Source organism: Ursus maritimus, unplaced genomic scaffold, assembly GCF_017311325.1.
Source record: "Ursus maritimus isolate PB19 unplaced genomic scaffold, ASM1731132v1 scaffold_11, whole genome shotgun sequence".
Lineage (NCBI taxonomy): Eukaryota > Metazoa > Chordata > Mammalia > Carnivora > Ursidae > Ursus > Ursus maritimus.
The window spans coordinates 5,370,731-5,389,673 of record NW_024423453.1 but is presented as its reverse complement, the minus strand read 5'-3'; the positions used below and the strand labels follow the sequence as shown (position 1 = coordinate 5,389,673).

General features: G+C 37.2%; 1 protein-coding gene across 1 annotated transcript; it reads right to left on the bottom strand.

Moving 5' to 3' along the window:
* Positions 1-2,582: 2,582 nt before the first annotated feature.
* On the bottom strand, positions 2,583-18,166 carry RRH (retinal pigment epithelium-derived rhodopsin homolog). Its single transcript, XM_008689511.1, has 7 exons — positions 18,061-18,166; positions 12,067-12,257; positions 10,048-10,147; positions 9,322-9,475; positions 8,212-8,380; positions 3,927-4,105; positions 2,583-2,697 (listed from the first exon to the last, which is right to left on the bottom strand). Exons 1-7 carry the CDS (start codon positions 18,164-18,166, stop codon positions 2,583-2,585), a joined length of 1,014 nt encoding a protein of 337 aa, XP_008687733.1.
* Positions 18,167-18,943: the final 777 nt, after the last annotated feature.

The window sequence follows — 18,943 nt, the reverse complement described above, 5'->3', positions numbered from 1 at the left end:
TTTGAACAAAAAGTAAAACCTAAATCCTAAGCTTCAGAAACAGGTGTGCCAGGAATACAAACCGCCATTTAGTAATAGCAGATTACATGGGATTAGCTGAGATCTGTAGTTACTTAACCTTCAAGTGTATTTTACAGGGGATCAATCAACCTAGCCTTTGAATATGGTTCCAGCAAAGTAACACGTTCTAAGGAAAATGAAAATCAAGCACATGTCAAGAAAATTTCAATAGGTGCCCATATCCAGATTTGCAAGGAAATGCCTAATAAGTCCTTTTTCTATGGATGTAATTGCTACTATATCTTGAAGATACACTTAATGTTAAAAATAACTCAGTCTTTTAGCAGATGCTAGAAAATACTGCAGATTATTTATAACCTTATAAATTTTGGTTTTTTGCATTTATGATCTCCAAAAACGAAGTAAACAAAATCAAGTACCTAGATTTTTTTTTTTTAAGACTTTATTTATTTATTTGACAGAGATAGAGACAGCCAGCGAGAGAGGGAACACAAGCAGGGGGAGTGGGAGAGGAAGAAGCAGGCTCCCAGTGGAGGAGCCTGATGTGGGGCTCGATCCCGTAACGCCGGGATCACGCTCTGAGCCGAAGGCAGACGCTTGACCGCTGTGCCACCCAGGCGCCCCAAGTACCTAGATTTTTTTTAAGCAAAATGCTTCAATCCACCACTGAGTGTCAGGACTAAGACTCTGCTCTCCCAGGTTACTTCAGAGCAGTGTAAGGCTTATCCCAGAAGTTTGTTAGTAATGAAAGCCGTGATCTCTGTTCAAGAATATATTTTATTCTAAATTAGTTTCTCAATACAGACATCAAGCCATATCTGAAGATCAACTGTCATTTCTTTTAGCAAAATTAGGCTCTATCAGAAAATAAAAAATAAATTCAATCATTAAAAACTACCTCCATATACATAAGACGGAAAATCCTCATGGCAATTGACAGTCAAGGATTTAGGTTTTATACACATACACACACACACACACACACACACACATACATATATTACATATATCTGGATATAAAAATAAGAATATTATGGGAAATGTTATTTAAAATTGATAGGATGCATATAGAAACAATAAAGTCAGAAAAATTTGCTCAATTAAAATAAAATACTGCAGATTTTAAATGTCCACTATTTAAACAATGGTTATTTAAAACAACAAATACATGAGACTACAAATGCATTCAACATTCAACAATTTTTTTTTATTGAGTGCCTACCATATGCCAGGCAAAATGCATCTACCTGCTAAGGATACATCAAAGAACAAGCATACAGCTATCAATGGACATAAAGTTTCAGTTAAGCAAGACAGTATGTTCTACAGATCTGTTGTACACTGTTACCATTACTATACTGTACACTTAAAAAGTAGTTAAGAGGATAGATCCATGTTGTGTTCTTGCCACAATAAAATAAATTTCAGACAAAGAAAATAGGAAAAAGAGAACAAATATACAAAACCCCCCCTTTGATTAAATTAATTCTAGTGGCAAATATGTGGAAATACATATACAGAAAAATGTTAATTAAAAATGCAGAATACATAATAATATGCACAGAGATTATATTGCTATATAAAGTATATATGTGCATCAACTAATGTGAGTTAGAAGCAATAGTGTTTAATATTTTTGCTAAATAGTAGAAATTAATAATTATATTACAATTTTAAAAGTGTGAAATGCTAAAAATGTTTTCCATCTAGCTAGGAACATCCAACAAACTCATTTCAGTAATTTAGTTATTGAAGACTATTATTATTATTATTATTATTAATTTTTTTTACATTTTCACTATTTATTGAAATTTGTCTAATTATGGAATTAATATATAATCATTATGGTGGATTTGGAAACTGTAAAATGCACAAAGAAAAAAACTAAATCATCTTCAATCTCATCATCCAGACATAATCTGTAAAAACATTTTGACGTGTTTCCTTCTCATCTTTTTTTCTGTTTTTACATCATGCCCTCCTTAAATTTTTTAATCTTGATTTTATTTTCTTTTGAAATTGTGAGTGCTTCACACGCGGTTATGTTATTTGAAAACATATTTTATACTAAGCCAATCAGCAAACATTTAGGAGGGAGCCACATACTCTTCTAGTTACTTAGGGTACAGCAGTTAAAGAAAGAGTCCCTGCGCTTGTTTTGTAGTGAGGGAAAACAATCTGATACACAATCTGATAATAAGTAAGTATTATTAATTTATTTTAACATTAAAATAGTGGCTACTTCTGGTCTAATGGAGAGCCTAGGCAAGTTACCAGGTCATTGATACAGTGTAATGAACACCATGATTGGGAGAAAGGGAATGGGCCTTAATCTCATCAAAGGCGATGACAGTAAGTTTACATGAAGGAAATAAACAATCACTACAATAGCTATCCCACAAACAGAAGAACTAGGAGCTACACTTGAGGAATTTAGGGTCTAATAAGACAATAATCTATGTCTGCCTCTGATCTAAACAGGATCATATTTAAAATAAAATGGAAACACTGGGGAAAAAAGTAAATAAAATATTTTGATACTGTGTACTTTTCCTCTTATTTCAGTTTCTTCCAGAAGCCAGCGGATTTTGAGATACATCCATTGGTAAAACGCTCGTCACGGGCATTGCTTGGTGAGTCTGACATTTGAACATAGCAAACATTGCCTTCCGAAATCTACAGTAAGAAAGGGGAAATCTGCCATTATCCTATAATGACTTGGAACTTTTAAAGCATTTTCAAATACGGCTGAGATGCCTCTACTGCTAACTAATATCTCCAAATAAATTTTTGCCTCCAACTTTAACATCTCCCGTTAAGAACATTCATACATGTATAAAGTATACGGTACAGTTAAAGACAGTTTTGCACCACTGATTATAAACATTGAAGACACTTAATAAAAATCAATAATTATGTCTGTTTAAGATGACATTTCAAACGTCAGTTACAATTTACTTGAACTAAGGATGTGTATTTCACACATTTGTTCTTCTGAGCAAAGTTCAGTTGAAATTAAGGGAGTTTGAGAATGACTAATCTTTCCAAAAGAACTGCCAGTAGACTCTGAATGTAAAATATGTTCTTTATTCTTCTTATGTGATCTTTTTAGTCTTAAAAGTTTTTATGTTTCTTTGTATACCTGTAGCTAAAGCTGCTCTCCCAAACATGTGCATAAAATACGAACGTTTGCATTTCAGGATCAAATTACCTGGCCCCTACTGAGATTTTTTTGGATCAAATATTTATAAGGACGATAAATTGGTTATTCCATCTTTCAGCAGTAACAGGAAGTAAAATAATCTAGGCTTCACTGAGGAGACAGAAATCGTTGCTGAGTTCCAACAAAGGGAGAAGGAAGGATTCTTTGTTACCCTGAATGACTACATACTCCTGAAGCCCTTTTATTTTAGCACTGAGTCTTTCTCTTGCATTTGAATATCTCTTTCTAATAAATATGCAACTATACCACCCACTTATGGAACCCAACACTGCCTTCCTCACCTTGTCCATTTTCTGATAATAGAACCAGTCTTTTCTTTGGAAAATCAATTCCATGTATTGGGGAGGGGGGTAACCATGAGAACTAAGCTGAGCCCACCAACCACCTTCCGGCAGCTTTTGGGCCAGAAAGCCATCCGAGATGAAACTCGAATTTGGGGAGGCTTAGCTGGTAGAACTTGGGTCTTGGGTTGCTGTAATCATCTCACTTCCACATGGGAAGAGGCAATCACAGAACTAGAGCTCTAGGCATTTAAAGGCCTAGATGCTTCTCCAGTTGCATGAGCCAAATAATTTTTACAATAGTTTAAAGTGAGTTTCTGTCACCTACCTCCCCAAAAATCTTTTTAAGATTATTTCTATATCCATGTTTTTTATTTAAAAGCTTTTTAAACATTACTTACTTTTTGTTAGCAACCACATAAATACAGGGATTGTAGAACGTAGAAGATTTTGCAAATAGCGGAGCTATGATGGCCATTGAGGGAGGAATCTTCTTTGGGTCACCAAAAGAAGCCCATAAGCACACGATGGAGTAAGGGGACCACGCCACCAGAAACATAAGTATCATTATCACAGACATCTGTAAAGTAAATCAATATTTGGCAAACCTAATATCTAAAATATTGAAATAGCTAAAATATTTAAAATAGCATGAAAAATTATCTAGATCAGAATTTGAATAAGTTTACGTTGTTGATGACATAGAGGAAAAACTGAACTTTTCCAAACCTTGCTGTAGTTCACTTGTGTGCCTCAAGTCCTCTATGATAATAAGAGCTTGTTAAATGGATAGAACATTGTACAAATGTAAAGAATGTCCTCTTTCTTTTAGTTTGCTAGAGAAGAATACAAAAGCTGGCTTTGATAAGAAGCAGACGAAAACCCACTCCTAACCCATTTCTAATAATTGTGCTATGGACTGCTGGCATTGTGCTTTTTCCCATAATTATATGTTAATCTAAAAAATAACTTTCTAACTTTCTAAATTCAACCTGGAAAAAAACAAAATCCTATATTGAGTTCATTGTATTCTAATACAGACAATTTGAGGCCGATGTGTATGTACAGTGCAGATAGTTTTGCAAAGAAGTTTTGCATCTTGTTTAAATAAAAAATTATAATTTTTACATTGTTCTTTATTCATTGTCCACTAAAATGATGAAAAAGAAGTTTAAAAAGATAAAACCCCAGGAGTGCCTGGGTGGCTCAGTAGGTTAAGTGTCTGCCTCCTGCCTCAGGTCATGATTCGGGGGTCCTGGGATTGAGCCCCCAGTATGTGGGGCTCCCTGCTCAGCAGGCGGTCTGCTTCTTCTTGTTCCTCTGCCCCTCCACCATGTTCATTCTCTTTCTCTCTCTCTCAAGTAAATAAATAATATCTTTTAAAAAAGGGATAAAAACCCATAAGGATTGAGAATCACAGATTAGACAATAGCTTTGTAAAAATTAAAACTGAATAACCACTGGACAAGCAGCAAATAACTTATCAGATGCAAGAATAATTTAAAAATAAATTTAAAATTTTTTTAAAAAGCCAGCAGTGAGGGAAAACTAAATACAGATGAATCCATTTCACAGAGCTACATTAAGTCCCTGGAATTAGAGGTAACAAGCTAGCTCTGAATGTGGGGCTGCACATGGAACTTAAAATAGCGGAGCTCACTGAAATCTGCAAAAAGCAGCAATTAGATTTCTGATTCCCCTCACCACTCAGCCGGGCAACTCCCTTTCCTCTCCCCAGAAGAATCCAGAGGTTCAGTGTAAGAGGCAGGAAACTAGAAGGCACTGGGCTCAGCTGAGACCTAGAGCACTGTACTAGAAAGAGGGGTGCTGCATGCCGTCCCCTCCCTGCTCTGAGCCATGAGCGTCTGGGAAAAAAGACTTGTGCTTCCCACTCAGGAACATGAAAGGGTCTTCTGGAAAATTGACCAGCCCAGAAGAAAATACATGGAGATACAGAGCATTAGGAACACCCCCAAAGGAACATCGGAATGAGGATGCTCAGAGCTTACAATCAGCTTTTTAGTGCATCACTCTTAAATATGCAGAAGACAGTCATTGACCACCAGACATTGAGGAAACAAACTGACAAGCAGAGACAAAAATGGGGTGTGTGTGTGTGTGTGTGTGTGTGTGTATAAAATGGCATATTACTCAGCCATAAAAAATGAAGTCTTGCCATTTGTAACAGCATGGATGGACTTAGAGGGTATTATGCTAAGTGAAATAAGTCAGCAGAGAAAGATAAATACCACATGATTTCATTTATATGTGGAATCTAAGAAACAAAACAAATGAACAGACAGAAAATGGAAATACACTCATAAATACAGAGAACTGGTGGTTGTCAGAGGGGGAATGGGCATAGGGGGATGGCAAAATAGGTGAAGGGAATTAAGTAGTACAAACTTCCAGCTATAAAATAAATAAGTCATAGGGATGAAAAGTGCAGCATAGGGAATATAGTTAATAATATTGTAATAACATTGTACAGTGACAGAGGGTAGCTACAATTATTGTGGTGAACGTTGTGTAATGTGGAGAATCATTGAATCACTATGTTGTACACTTGAAACTAATATAACACTGTATGTCGACTATACTTCAATAATAATTTTTTTTAAAAAAAGATACCCAAAAAAGTAGTGCAGAAATTCAGGGGAAACAAAAACTATGTGATAAACAGAAGGAAAATGTAAATATGTACATAATACCATCACAGAAAGGAGAGAAGATATACATTCATAAAATAAGAAGAGGCTATTGGAAAGGAGTAGAGGGTGTAAAATTAACTTTTTATCTATAAAACTGTTTTTATCCTTTACCGTATCTGAAAAAGAAAGGGCAGAAAGTTAAAAATGCAACAGCAAGGTTGAATGATGTGGTTAGCCAGGATTGGGGTAATGAGGTAAGTCATGCAAGCACAGGGTCAGATCCTGTCTTTATTTAAAATTTTATATTTTGTTCAATATGGGTTTTTAAACTAATTTTTATTTAAAATCAATTAATTAACATATAGTGCATTATTAGTTTCAGAGGTAGAGTTTAGTGATTCATCAGTTGCATATAACACCCAGTGCTCATTACATCAAGTGTCCTCCTTAATGTCCATCACCCAGTTTCCCCATCCTCCACCAGTTCCCCTCCAGCAACCCTCAGTTGTTTCCTAGAGTTATGAGCCTCTTCTGGTTTGTCTCTCTCTCTCTCTCTGATGTGACATTAAATCTGATTTTTAAAAAATACTACATTAACTACTTTGTTTCTTGGTGCCTATTTAAATTTTGCACCCAAGGCTTGAGCCTCACTTTTCTCACCCAATCCCAGACCTGGACATGGTTGAGGAAATCTTGCAGAAAGTAGAAACAAAAACAAGCAAAGTCCAAGACAGGGACAACATAAGAGAGAAAATTTAAGAAAATTAGAAGATACCTCCAGGAGATTCAATTAAAAAAAAAAAATATTCCAGAAAAAACAAAACATGGAAAGGAAATCACCAGAGAAATAATACAAGAAACCTCCCAGGAGGGGAAGACTTGACTCTTCATGTTGAAAGCATTCACCAAGTACCTAGAATATGGGTGAATAAAGAGCCCCCCTCAAGGTGCATGAGCACGAAATTCCAGAAAACTGGAGACACAGAGATGATCTTTCAAGCTTCCAGAGAGAACACATAGAACACTACAAAGGGTCAGGCACCATAATGCTGTCAGCATTAGCAATAGCAACACTGAAAGCTAGGAGACTCTAGAGCAATGCCTTCAAAATTCTTTGAAAATCATTGTTCTACTTAAAATTCCATGTGAGGCAAAGAGCCAAATATGATCATAGAATTAAGACATTTTCAGGCAACAAAATTTTTAAAATCTACCTCCCTATAACCTCAGAAATCTACTTGAGAATGTGCTCCACCAAATGTGAGCGAGTAAGCAAAAAAAAAAAGGAAGATATGCAAGCCAGAAAACAGGCGATCCAACCCAGGAGAGAGGCCACAGGCATTCCCAGCTGTCAATAGGAGATCCAAGGATGCCGGCAATGTTCTTAGAGAAGGGCCAGTGGAGACCAAGATGCTTGAGAGTGCCAGAAGGGACGGTGCCAAGAAAAGGATAAAGTCCATTAGTCTCTGGTGCATTTGAAAATACTGGGAGGAGGTTGGCACTTCTGGTGGGGAGTTTAGAGATGAATTAGTGACCACACACAGAACTGTAAGCAAACAAAACTGTGGGGGTTGGGGAGGACAGAGGGGGAGCAGAAGAGGGGACTGAGAGGAGGAAGAGAAAGAAAGAAAATGAATGATTAACCCCAAAAGAAAAAAATTTATTAAAAAATACAAATCACAGAATCCTACAGAGATCAGCAATAAACAACAGTTAGTTACAATAAGGTACAATAATGTAATCAAATATTAACATTATGCTGACAAGATGAAGAGAGAGAAAGGTTGGGATGGAGGAGTAGGAAAGATGGTGTAAGAGAAATAAATTCTCACTACCCATGGTAGGAAATCAAGAGTAATAACAAACAAAAGTATCCAAAACAGCAGATAAACACATCATTTAGAAATATGGAGACAAACACAAGAAAAAGAGCCAGAGAGTAAGAATCAGGTGTTGGGGAGAGGTGATTGTAATATGGACCACATATGTGTAAAAGCTCCATTTCAAAAACATTTTAAGGATTTTAATGTCTTACCTTTGTTACATCTACCTGATCTGACCAATCTCTGTTGAGGTACTCAGTGCAGTTTCTAGTGGTATGACATTTAATGGATCGAGTGACATGGTAATAGCAGTAAAACATCACTGTCAAAGGCACAATAAAATTTACCGCAATAACTGTCATCGTGAAAGAAACAAAAGATCTGAAAATAAAAAAAAAGGGAATCATTAAATAACTACTTGTTTAATGTGCTGAATAGGGGAAAGGAAACAGGACAATAATTAAAAATAATCCTGGCACCGTTCACCAGTCACTATATAGTAGTGTATATAAGTAGTGTATATAAGTAGTGTATATAAGTATATAAGTAGCTTAGGAAGGATATTTAATTGGTTCATTTAGACTAGGGGTTGGCAGACTGCAGCCTATGGGCCACACCCAGTCTGTCGTCTGCCTTTGTAAATTAAATTTTATCGGAACTACATTCATTTACGTACTGCCTACAGCTGCTTTCACAGGCAGGGTTGAACAATTATAACAGACACAGTCTTGTCTGTAAAGCCTAAAATATTTTCTTGTTGACCCTTTACAGAAAGTTTAAGATTTAGATTTAGTTTGAGAGGTAGAAATTTTGTTTTTCTAAGTCACCTTTCATTTTCTTTAACAAACTAAGTTACCCTCTTTTCCCTGGTAAATACAAAAGAGCATCACTAAGGACCAAGCAGATACTTGCGGTGACTGTGCCTTTGCTGTGTCATTTCAGCTTTATCACCAGATCATCCTGAAAAGATAGTAGGGAGTCAGCCTGAGCTTTCGGCTTTCAGCAGAGCCGCATGCTGTCTAGTGATACTAACACTCCGCTTTCCCTTTCAGATTCTACCCCTGAGATACCAATAGTGATGGGTGCTCTGTACCCACTTTGCTGCCACAGGAGAGAGAGGATGGAGGAGGGTAAGGGGAACAAGGTTGCTGGATGGCCTTCACTTGCAAACAAGCGCAATTCGTTGCTAGAATCACAGCATCACTCGAAATCACTCATTCACACTCCGTATGGAAAACATTTGATCTGAGCTTAAATTTGAAATGATGAGAAAATGTCTACATTAGAAGCATTTGATTATAAAATGAAAATGTGTCTCTTACACATCATTTTTCCGCCAGTTTATGGTACAGGTAGCCCCGGTAGGATCTGGGGCATAACTAGCCCAACCTATGATAGGCATCAAAGCCCAAAAGAGACCATTGAGCCAGGCCCCCAGAATCATGCTGATATAAGTGTTGGTGGTCATTCTTCTTCCTATTAACAAACAGATGAAATATTAGCATCATTTGCCACTGATGGAATTCATATCTTCACTTTGTTTTTTCTTCTTCACTTTAACTGACTATTCAAAGTTGTTGTCAAGTGGATTCTTTCTTTACAAAGCCCTTCAGTTCACTCAGAGCCTTCTACAAGAATTCATATTCAGAAAAGGAAAAAAAAGGCATTTAAGCCAGCAGCTGAATGATAAAAAGGATCAGCCAGAGGAGAAGCAGGGAGAAGCACTCTCCAGGCCTATGGAAACAGCATTTACAAAGATCCCAAAGTGAGAGAGGCCCAGGTCAGTACCCCAAAGTGAGGGGGCCCTAGCCAAAGCAGGAAAGATAGCCAGGGGCCAGACCACACAGAGCCTTGGAGGTTGTGCTGTGAAATTTGCCTTTTATTCTAAGTATCATAGGAAATCATTGAAACTTTTGAACAAGAATTGTCAGAGAAATAAGACTCACTATGTTTGAAACTCATTACATTTATATTTTAAAGAGAATGTGTGTTGAGTGGTCCTTAGGCAAGAAATGGATTCATTGAGGACGTTGAGAGAAGTGCTATACCTGTGTCAGGACTACAGATGGTCAGGTATCGATCCATGGCCACAACAGTGAGTAATCCAATACTTGCCATTCCAAAAAAGATATTCAATCCAGCATAAATCTAAAAATCAAAATTGGAAAGAATACACCATTCATACCCTCCCAAGAGACATTTACATTTTTATTCCATGGCTAGAATACATTTTAAGTACACAGAATATTTTTTACTTTAATAATTTTAGAATACATTTTCCATTGCCATATTGTAACTGGCTTATTAAAGACATTTATGGAAAGTGTTTTAGGTCTTCATTAATTAAAATAAACTTTTAAAACTTTAAGACTTAAAGTAAAACTTCTATACAACTATGTTTTATTCTATAAACATAGTGCAAAAACAAACCATAATTAGGTGCAGTGCATATAACTAACAAAATACTAGTGTTCACAAGATAGACAATTCAACAAGAGGAAAAGACAAACAGGAAATGGGCTATTAACACAAGAGGAAACCTGAATGTTTATGATAATAAGATATAAACCACAATACATATTCAAAGAACTGCAAATCATAAGATACCATTTTACACGCATTAAAATGATAAAAAATTAAAAGTCTGACAATCCCAAGCATTGGAGAGAATGTGGAATAATGCAAGTTCTCTAATTGCCATACCCATTTTGGAAAGCAATTTGGCCACATCTGATGAAATTGAAGATGAATATTCTCTACAACCCAACCATCCTTCTTCTAAGCCATATGTTTAAAGAAATTCTTACATATTGTAGGAGACCTAAGAATGCTTATTGAAGCCTTGTTTGTGACCAAAAACAAATGGGAATAAATGCTTACTAACAGAAAAATGAATACATTGGGGTATGTTCATAAAATGGAATTACCATGTAGCAGTTAAAATGAGTGACTTACAGCTACATCCATCAACATGGATACACTTCAAAAACATAGTATCATATAATAAGAGTGCATCATATAAACAATATACTATTTATACAGAATTTAAAATATCCAGACAGTTTAGTTTATGTGCAGGTAAATATGTACTAAGATACAGAAACATTCATGGAAGAGAAGGGAGATTGGGGATAGTATGCAATGGCCTTCAACAGTATTTTTCAAGTTTTATATCTTTTTTTTTTAAGATTTTATTTATTTATTTGCGAGAAAGAGCACGTGCGCACACGCACGCACGAGCAGGAGGGGAAGACTCTCAATCGGACTCTGCACTGAGCGGGGAGCCAACGCGGGGCTCGAGCCCACGACCCTGAGATCATGACCTGAGCCGAAGCAAGAGTAGGTCCCTTAACCGACTGACCCATGCAGGTGCCCCTCAAGTTTTTGATCTTTAAAAAGCAAAACAACCTGAAGCACATATTGCAAAACATTAAGATTTGACAAAACCAGGTTGTACATACATGAGTATTCGTTATCCTTTTACTCATTTTATTCTCTATAATTTTATAGCTTAAAACAGTAAGCTGTTTTAAAAACTCAGGCCAAAAGTCATATCTGCCTACTATCCTAATATGCATTGATATTAATATATTTCCTTGTCAGTAAAAATAATAATGGCTATAATTAATAACAAGTCCATTGGAGGACTCTCCATAGGGGGGAGAAACTGGTAGCTTAACTACATTACTTAGAAATTATGCTGTTGTCATTAAATAGTTTATTGTTTCCAATGAAAACAGGATATTTCTTTTTGAATTTGCAATATGCAAGATTTTTGAATATGCAGAATATTCAGATTAGCTAGCTGAATGCTAATTTTTTGGTTTTTTCCTTTGGGTTAGGGAAATTACAAAATTTCAAAAATATAATGAATGCTACTGATGTCATTTCTCCTATTTAGTAATATATTTCCCAGTCACTTCTGAAGCTATTTTCAGTAAGAGCACTTTATCTATTATCCTACATGAACTTATTTGATTGAAACCCTTGGTATTTCTTTTATTAGACATTTAAATTTATCTCCCTTTAATATTTTATTTTGCTTTCATTACCGAGATCTCCAATACCTGGCATCCTGCATATCCAAATTTCCAGCTTCCGTGCAGATCTGAAGCTGCTGACATGGGGTATCCAATGCCACTGACCCCTATATCAGTAACAGCCAGGTTAATGATAATTGCATTTGTGGGGGTCCGAAGTTCCTTGTACTTAATGAAGATGCTCAGAACTATTAGGTTGCTGAAAATACTTATTATACCTGAAAACATATACCAAAAAAAAAAAATCTGTTTAATTTGAATGTTTAAAAGTAGTATCAAAATTAAATATTTAAGCCCCTTCAACAACATAGCAAATCCATTTTAGTTCATTTATTTGAGAAGCTCCAATGGTTCTTAAAACTGGTTGTAATATCTTCCCAGCCCTTCTGTGAAATAGAAATAATAAAATGAAAACAAAGAATCTACCAATTGCATACAGAGCACTGAAGGCAGGTTTTAATGTCCTCACTGTTAATCATTCTGCCCTTGAAATTCCTCCCCTGTCTTTCATGATTTTTAAGACATATGTATGACCATACCATCTCTTTTGGCAGTCTAACTTTCTCCTCCTCCTCCCTGAGACCTGAGGTTTTTCTTTCTCTACAGTTTCCTTTCTCAACCCTCAACTATCATTCCACCCTAACAGCTCTTCTGTCACCTTCCAGCCCTGACCCATGCTTCACTTGCATATCCCTCTTCATTCAACTCTTTGCCATTAAACATTTACTAGGGATCTACCATGTGTAAGATCATATGACTGTTCCAATATTTCTGGAAACTCAGCATGTCCAAATCTGAGTACCTCATTCAGTGTGCACACACACGCACACACACATGCCCCTGCAGAAGGCACACTGCAAGGGCTGACTGTCCAGAAAGGGGATCAGGCTGGCTTTTAGGGACATTGAGAAGCCTCCCAGGTGACACCTTCCTAGTCCAGTTTCCACAGTCTGGGATCTGACTCTTAGCCTTGGGGGTCCAGAAACTCCTTGTTGTCAATGCCCTGGAACGGGCTGGACTCAGGTAGATAGATGACTGAACTTCATAATCAGAATGGCAGTGTATTAATATACAATGAGTAGTATTGTTGAATGAACTGGACACTCACGTCAGCCCAATTAACAACCTCTACATGCTGCAAAGAATGCCTAAATTTCCTATAAGTCGCATGTGGGTCATACCAGGTTCTAACAGTGCGGGTGTGAGCAGCCCCCAACAATTGTGGAGAGGGAAGGTTTCCAAGCACCAGCACACCAAAGGATCAGCTGAGGAAGAACTTCTATTACATCTTGGCACCTCCGTCAAAACTTCCTTTTAGCATCCTGTGACACTAGTCTTCCAGATTCCTATTCTTTCCCGTCCGTCCTGCTGGCAGAATAAGCTGGCTACAACATAGAATTAGCCATGTTTCTTCTCAGAACTCCAATACTCTCCACTGGCTGTGGGATAAAAGCCCACATGTCCCAACGTGATATCCAGGTTTTCCCTCAATCTGTTTTCACCTTCTCTAAGCAAATTTCCGCACTTGCCAAACAAGCCCTCCATTCTAATTATTTATCAAATACACAGGGCTTGCTGTAAATTTTGACTCTTATTTCTCCCACTTGGAACACCCTATTTTTTCCCTGTACCTATACGAATGCTACCCATCCTTCAAAGTTCTATTCAAGCCCAGCTCTGCCCTAGAGCCTTTCCGTACCCACAGTATTCTCCCTCTCTAAATTCCCGGAGTGCTTGCTTATATTATACATTATTCATCTTACGTGATGCTATATTTAACTTTTAGGTAATCCTAGTCTTCTCATCTAGATTTCAGGTTCCTAATGACTTCTGTGTTCTATGAATATGTGGCATATAGCAAATTTATTTAATAAACAGACCACAGCTAAAACTCGTATTGTTTAATTTCTATTATTCCTGCAAAGCATAAGTAAGGCACAGTGATAGCAAATTTGGTGATTCTTTGGCTCTATTTTTAATTTTTTATTTTTAACTAATCTCTACATCCCACATGGGGCTAGAACTCACAACCCCGAGATCAAGAGTCACATGCTGTACCAACTGAGCCAGCCAGGTGTCCCCTCTTTGGCTCTAATTTTAGCACCAAGTATTGTAGCATGAATACAAGAAGTACTCCCAAAAGCTTAATGAATTGAAGAATCTTTCTAAGCTAACTACAAATTTGATGATTTTAAGTCAGATAAAACATAGTGCAGGAAGTTGTTGCTTACCAAGTACACAACCAGAATAAAGTAACTATACTTTGGGGGAGCTCTTAGATATAATGGGGGGTATGAGGTAAACAATTTGGCCTTTTCCTCTACTCATTTTCAGCAGCTATCTCAAGCTCTCTGCTCTATTTTCCTAACTGCAGGTATTTTCTAATAAGTAAACAATAGGTCATTTGTTAGGTCTAAATTAATTTCCTCTTGGCTTCTGTGACTTTCTTATGATCTCTTGGCAGATCCTACTTCAATCTACACCCTGGTCTTTCTTTCTCCACCTCTACCTTATTAAATATGTGCATTGTCCCAGCTTCTTAGACCCTCTTTCTTTTCACATTGACCACGTAATCTTTGATTTCATACATAGGCTATATGCTGTTCCTTTCCAGATTGATCTCAAAATTCAAACCCACGTGTCCAGCTTTTTACTGGACATCTCTCACACCGAACTCAGAGACTTTTCTCCTCTTTCCTCAAACCTGTTTTTTCCCACATGTATTCCTATCTTGGTGAAAAGCTTCGGGGCGCCTGGGTGGCTCAGTCATTAAGCATCTGCCTTCGGCTCAGGGCGTGATCCCAGAGTCCTGGGATGGAGCCGCACATCGGGCTCCTCCGCTGGGAGCCTGCTTCTTCCTCTCCCACTCCCCCTGCTTGTGTTCCCTCTCTCGCTGGCTGTCTAAAAAAAAAAAAAAGAAAAGAAAAGAAAGAAAGAAAAGCTTCACCATCTAGCCACAGAAGCCCCCAAATAGAAAATTTGTCATCTTCGACGCTCCCTTTCCTTCTCCCTCAATTGCCACATCCAACCATCGATTCTAACTTCTGGCTTTTGAATATGTCTACTTCTATCCCCATCGCCACTTCTCCCTCCTCGATCCTTCTTAATCACACAGGGGCCTCCTACGTGGTCTCTTAGCTACTACTATAGCATGTTTCTAAAATGCAAATGGAATCATGTCATTCAGTGACTTATCTCCTTTATGACTTAGGCGATCCTTCATTACCTGATACACAGCCTCCTCTGCAGCCTAATATTTCTTACCCTTCGCTTTACAATTCATCCATAACAAATGTATTTCAGATCCTCAACTTACCATGTCCTTTTGCCTCCCAGCCTTACCTGGAGAAAGAGAGAGTGCTCAAGCTGGTAAAAGTTTGTAAGAGCTAAAATCTAAGAGAAATATTAAATTGAAAATTAAATTTTAAACAAAAAATCTAGAAAGCTCTTGGTAAAAGTAACAAATGAAATAAATGCTTTAACTAAATTCTTCTTCTCATAGCTTTGGTTTTGATTTGCAAATGTAAGTGGGTTTTATTAAAGGGGGGAAACTAGGGGACCTAAAGAACAATAAATCTTTCAACAGAAGCATAAAGAGGTTAGATATGCTCCCTTCAGCTTATCTACCAAAACCACAAATAACACATACCCAAGATACTCTTTAATAAAACTGACCCTTGAGGTTACATGAGGGCTCTAGAATCAAAATGCCTGAGTTCAATTCCTGGCATAGCTACTTAGTAGATGTGTGTGTTGGGTAAGTTACTTAAACTCCTCATCTATATAAATGGGGAAGATAAAATTAATTCACTTACTGACTTCATGTAAGGATGGATTATTCTGTATGTGTAAGTATTTAGAACAGTGCAAGTATTCAGATAACAGGGGCACCTGGGTGGCACAGTGGTTAAGCGTCTGCCTTCGGCTCAGGGCGTGATCCCGGCGTTGTGGGATCGAGCCCCACATCGGGCTCCTCCGCTATGAGCCTGCCTCTTCCTCTCCCACTCCCCCTGCTTGTGTTCCCTCTCTCGCTGGCTGTCTCTATCTCTGTCAAATAAATAAATAAAATCTTAAAAAAAAAAGTATTCAAATAACAGTAGCGGTGGTATTGCTGCTGCTGCTGGTCGTCACAGTAGTGGTCGTAAAATTCCTATTATTGTTACTGCTACGGGCATGAGAACAGGGAGAACAATTTTTTTTTTTTAAGATTTTATTTATTTCTTTAAGAGAGAGAGACAGAGAGCACAAGCAGGGGGAGAGGCAGAGGGAGAGAGAGAAGCAGACTTCCTGCTGAGCTGGGAGCCCCACATGAGACTTGATTTCAGGACAGAGATCATGACCTGAGCCAAAGGCAGACACTTAACCATCTGAGCCACCCAGGTGCCCCCATTTCTTAACAAGAAATTTTCTTCGCATGCCACTTCTGTAAACAGATAAAAAAAAAGACAGCTTTTGTCAGTCATCTACAAAAAAACTAAAGTTTGTATACAAAGTATTTCTGTGTAGTTGTAATAAGATTTTCTCTTTAACTAGCACATTGTTTTTTCATATTTTTTTTAAAGATTTTTATTTATTTATTCGACAGAGATAGAGACAGCCAGCGAGAGAGGGAACACAAGCAGGGGGAGTGGGAGAGGGAGAAGCAGGCTCCCAGCGGAGGAGCCTGATGTGGGGCTCGATCCCATAACGCCGGGATCACGCCCTGAGCCGAAGGCAGACCCTCAACCGCTGCGCCACCCAGGCGCCCCTGTTTTTTCATATTGTTGCAACAACAAAAATAAAAAAAAAACAGAACTTGTCCAGTACTTACCATACAGAGGTACTCAAGTGAACAAGTTAGCATTTCACAAAATTTACAAAAATCAACTGAAGAACCACAATTTCTAGCACAGAAGTAATTGTGAATTATAGGGAAACTAAGCAACTATGAAGAATAAACTGAGTACAGTAGGATTTGTGATACTTTTCACTCCACATTTGAATATATTTGAGAATTTCATAAGTCAATCCAAAAATGACAATAACCCAATATAACAGTTACTTCTAAAACTCATTAAATAGCATAAAGTTGGAAATGAAGTGACTGCTTATAAAAATTATACAATTCAACGTATACATTAGAAAGATAGACAACTGCTATTTCGTTTCCCCCCATCCCTTTTTTCCAGTAAACATGCCTTTATTTTAATCCAGTATATATCAATGAGTGTGTACCCGTGGGGATAAAGAAACAAGTGTTGTCCAACACCCACTGTATGTGTCGTTTAGGTCACTTAATTTTACTCTTCTCAACAATCTTGACAGTTATCTTATTCTTATCCTGTTTTCAGATAAAAAAATGGACGAACAAAAAGCTGAAGGAACTTGTTCCCTGTTGCAAAGATAAGATACAAAAAGATGACCTCCAAAGCTCAGGAGTTTTCCAATACAGCATATTCTGGAGATGAGCTGAATTTTCAAACTCTGTCCTCAGTGACAATAGAGTCTGCTCTTTTTACAACTTTAATTTTCTTTCCGAGACCTTTCCATCTTAACTAGATTCCAACACCAAAGACTATGAACGGTATATATGAGAATAGTAAAGGACATAAAAATACATTTTGCCATGGTACACACTCTTCCCAATAAAAACCTGACAATGTAATAACCAAATATATGATTACAAAAGAATTATTTTATAGAAAACTTTTCTCAGCCCCACTTCACTACTGCTAGTGTTTTGTTTTGTTTTACTGTTACATTGTTTTTCAAGATTCAAATAACTTGTGGCATTAACCACCATTAACAATGCCTTCATTTATCCTTTCACCTATATTGTCTTACTATACGGCCAAGAAATAGGGCAAGTATTATTACCCCTATTTGCCACACAAAGGAAAGGAAAAGTGACTTCTTGGCCAACAATATGGAACTTGAAACATCTCTGAACCCAAGCTTTTTCTACTACCTTATACTGAAAACCTTTGCTTTTCTTCACCCATTCGAAAACAAAATAACAGCTAAAGGAGTAAACATCCATACCTGCTGTGATCAAGTAAGCTGCAACAATATTGTGTTCAGTCCGTGAAAAGACAGAGCCATCTTCATTTTTAGAGTCTGTACTGTTGTCTAAATTAGTCCTTAGCATTTTGGAGGGAAGAAATTGAGACAGCCTTCATAATGAGCCTTCAATAATTATGAAATATTTTTAAGAACCAATGAAGGAAGAACTTCCAGAACCAATCATTTCCACTTACAGACCTCAAAGAAGGGCCTTTTCATAGAGGCCCTCCCTTAAAAACTTAATTGGGCTGGAGAGAAAAGGATTTTAATTCTCAGAACAAGGAAAAAGCTTATTAACAAAATGAAGAGAAATACCAAGCACCACACATTTTAAACAATTGGGGCATCAGTCCTGTACCTAAGGAGATTATCAAGTGCACAGCTCCCATTCAAACAATAAACAAACTCAAAATCAGCAGGAGCTGACTTAACTGATTGCTGCTAGAAATCAGTTATGAAATTAAGAACCAGCCTTGGTCACCTGAAACTTTTCAGACTAAGGTCCCTGNNTCCTGCTGAGCCTTTCAGGTTTTTCCCTTTGTTTCTTTTTCCATAACAATTTGAATAATCAGACATAAACAGAAGTAATCTCCTTCCATCCTTCCAAATCTCACTTCCTTAAAGGTAGTAGTATTTTTTGGTGAATATCTTCTCTGTTTTTCTTTGCTTATACAAACATATATTCATACTAGGATTTGAGGTTTCTCCCACTTTTTTTTTCTTTTCAGCAAAAATGGGGATATGCATATATAATATCATTCTGCAACTTGTTTTCCCTTAAAGCCACATCATAAATTCTAGGCCAATAAACCTAAGTCAAACTTATTAACAGCTTGTATTTCATAGCATAGATATATATGAT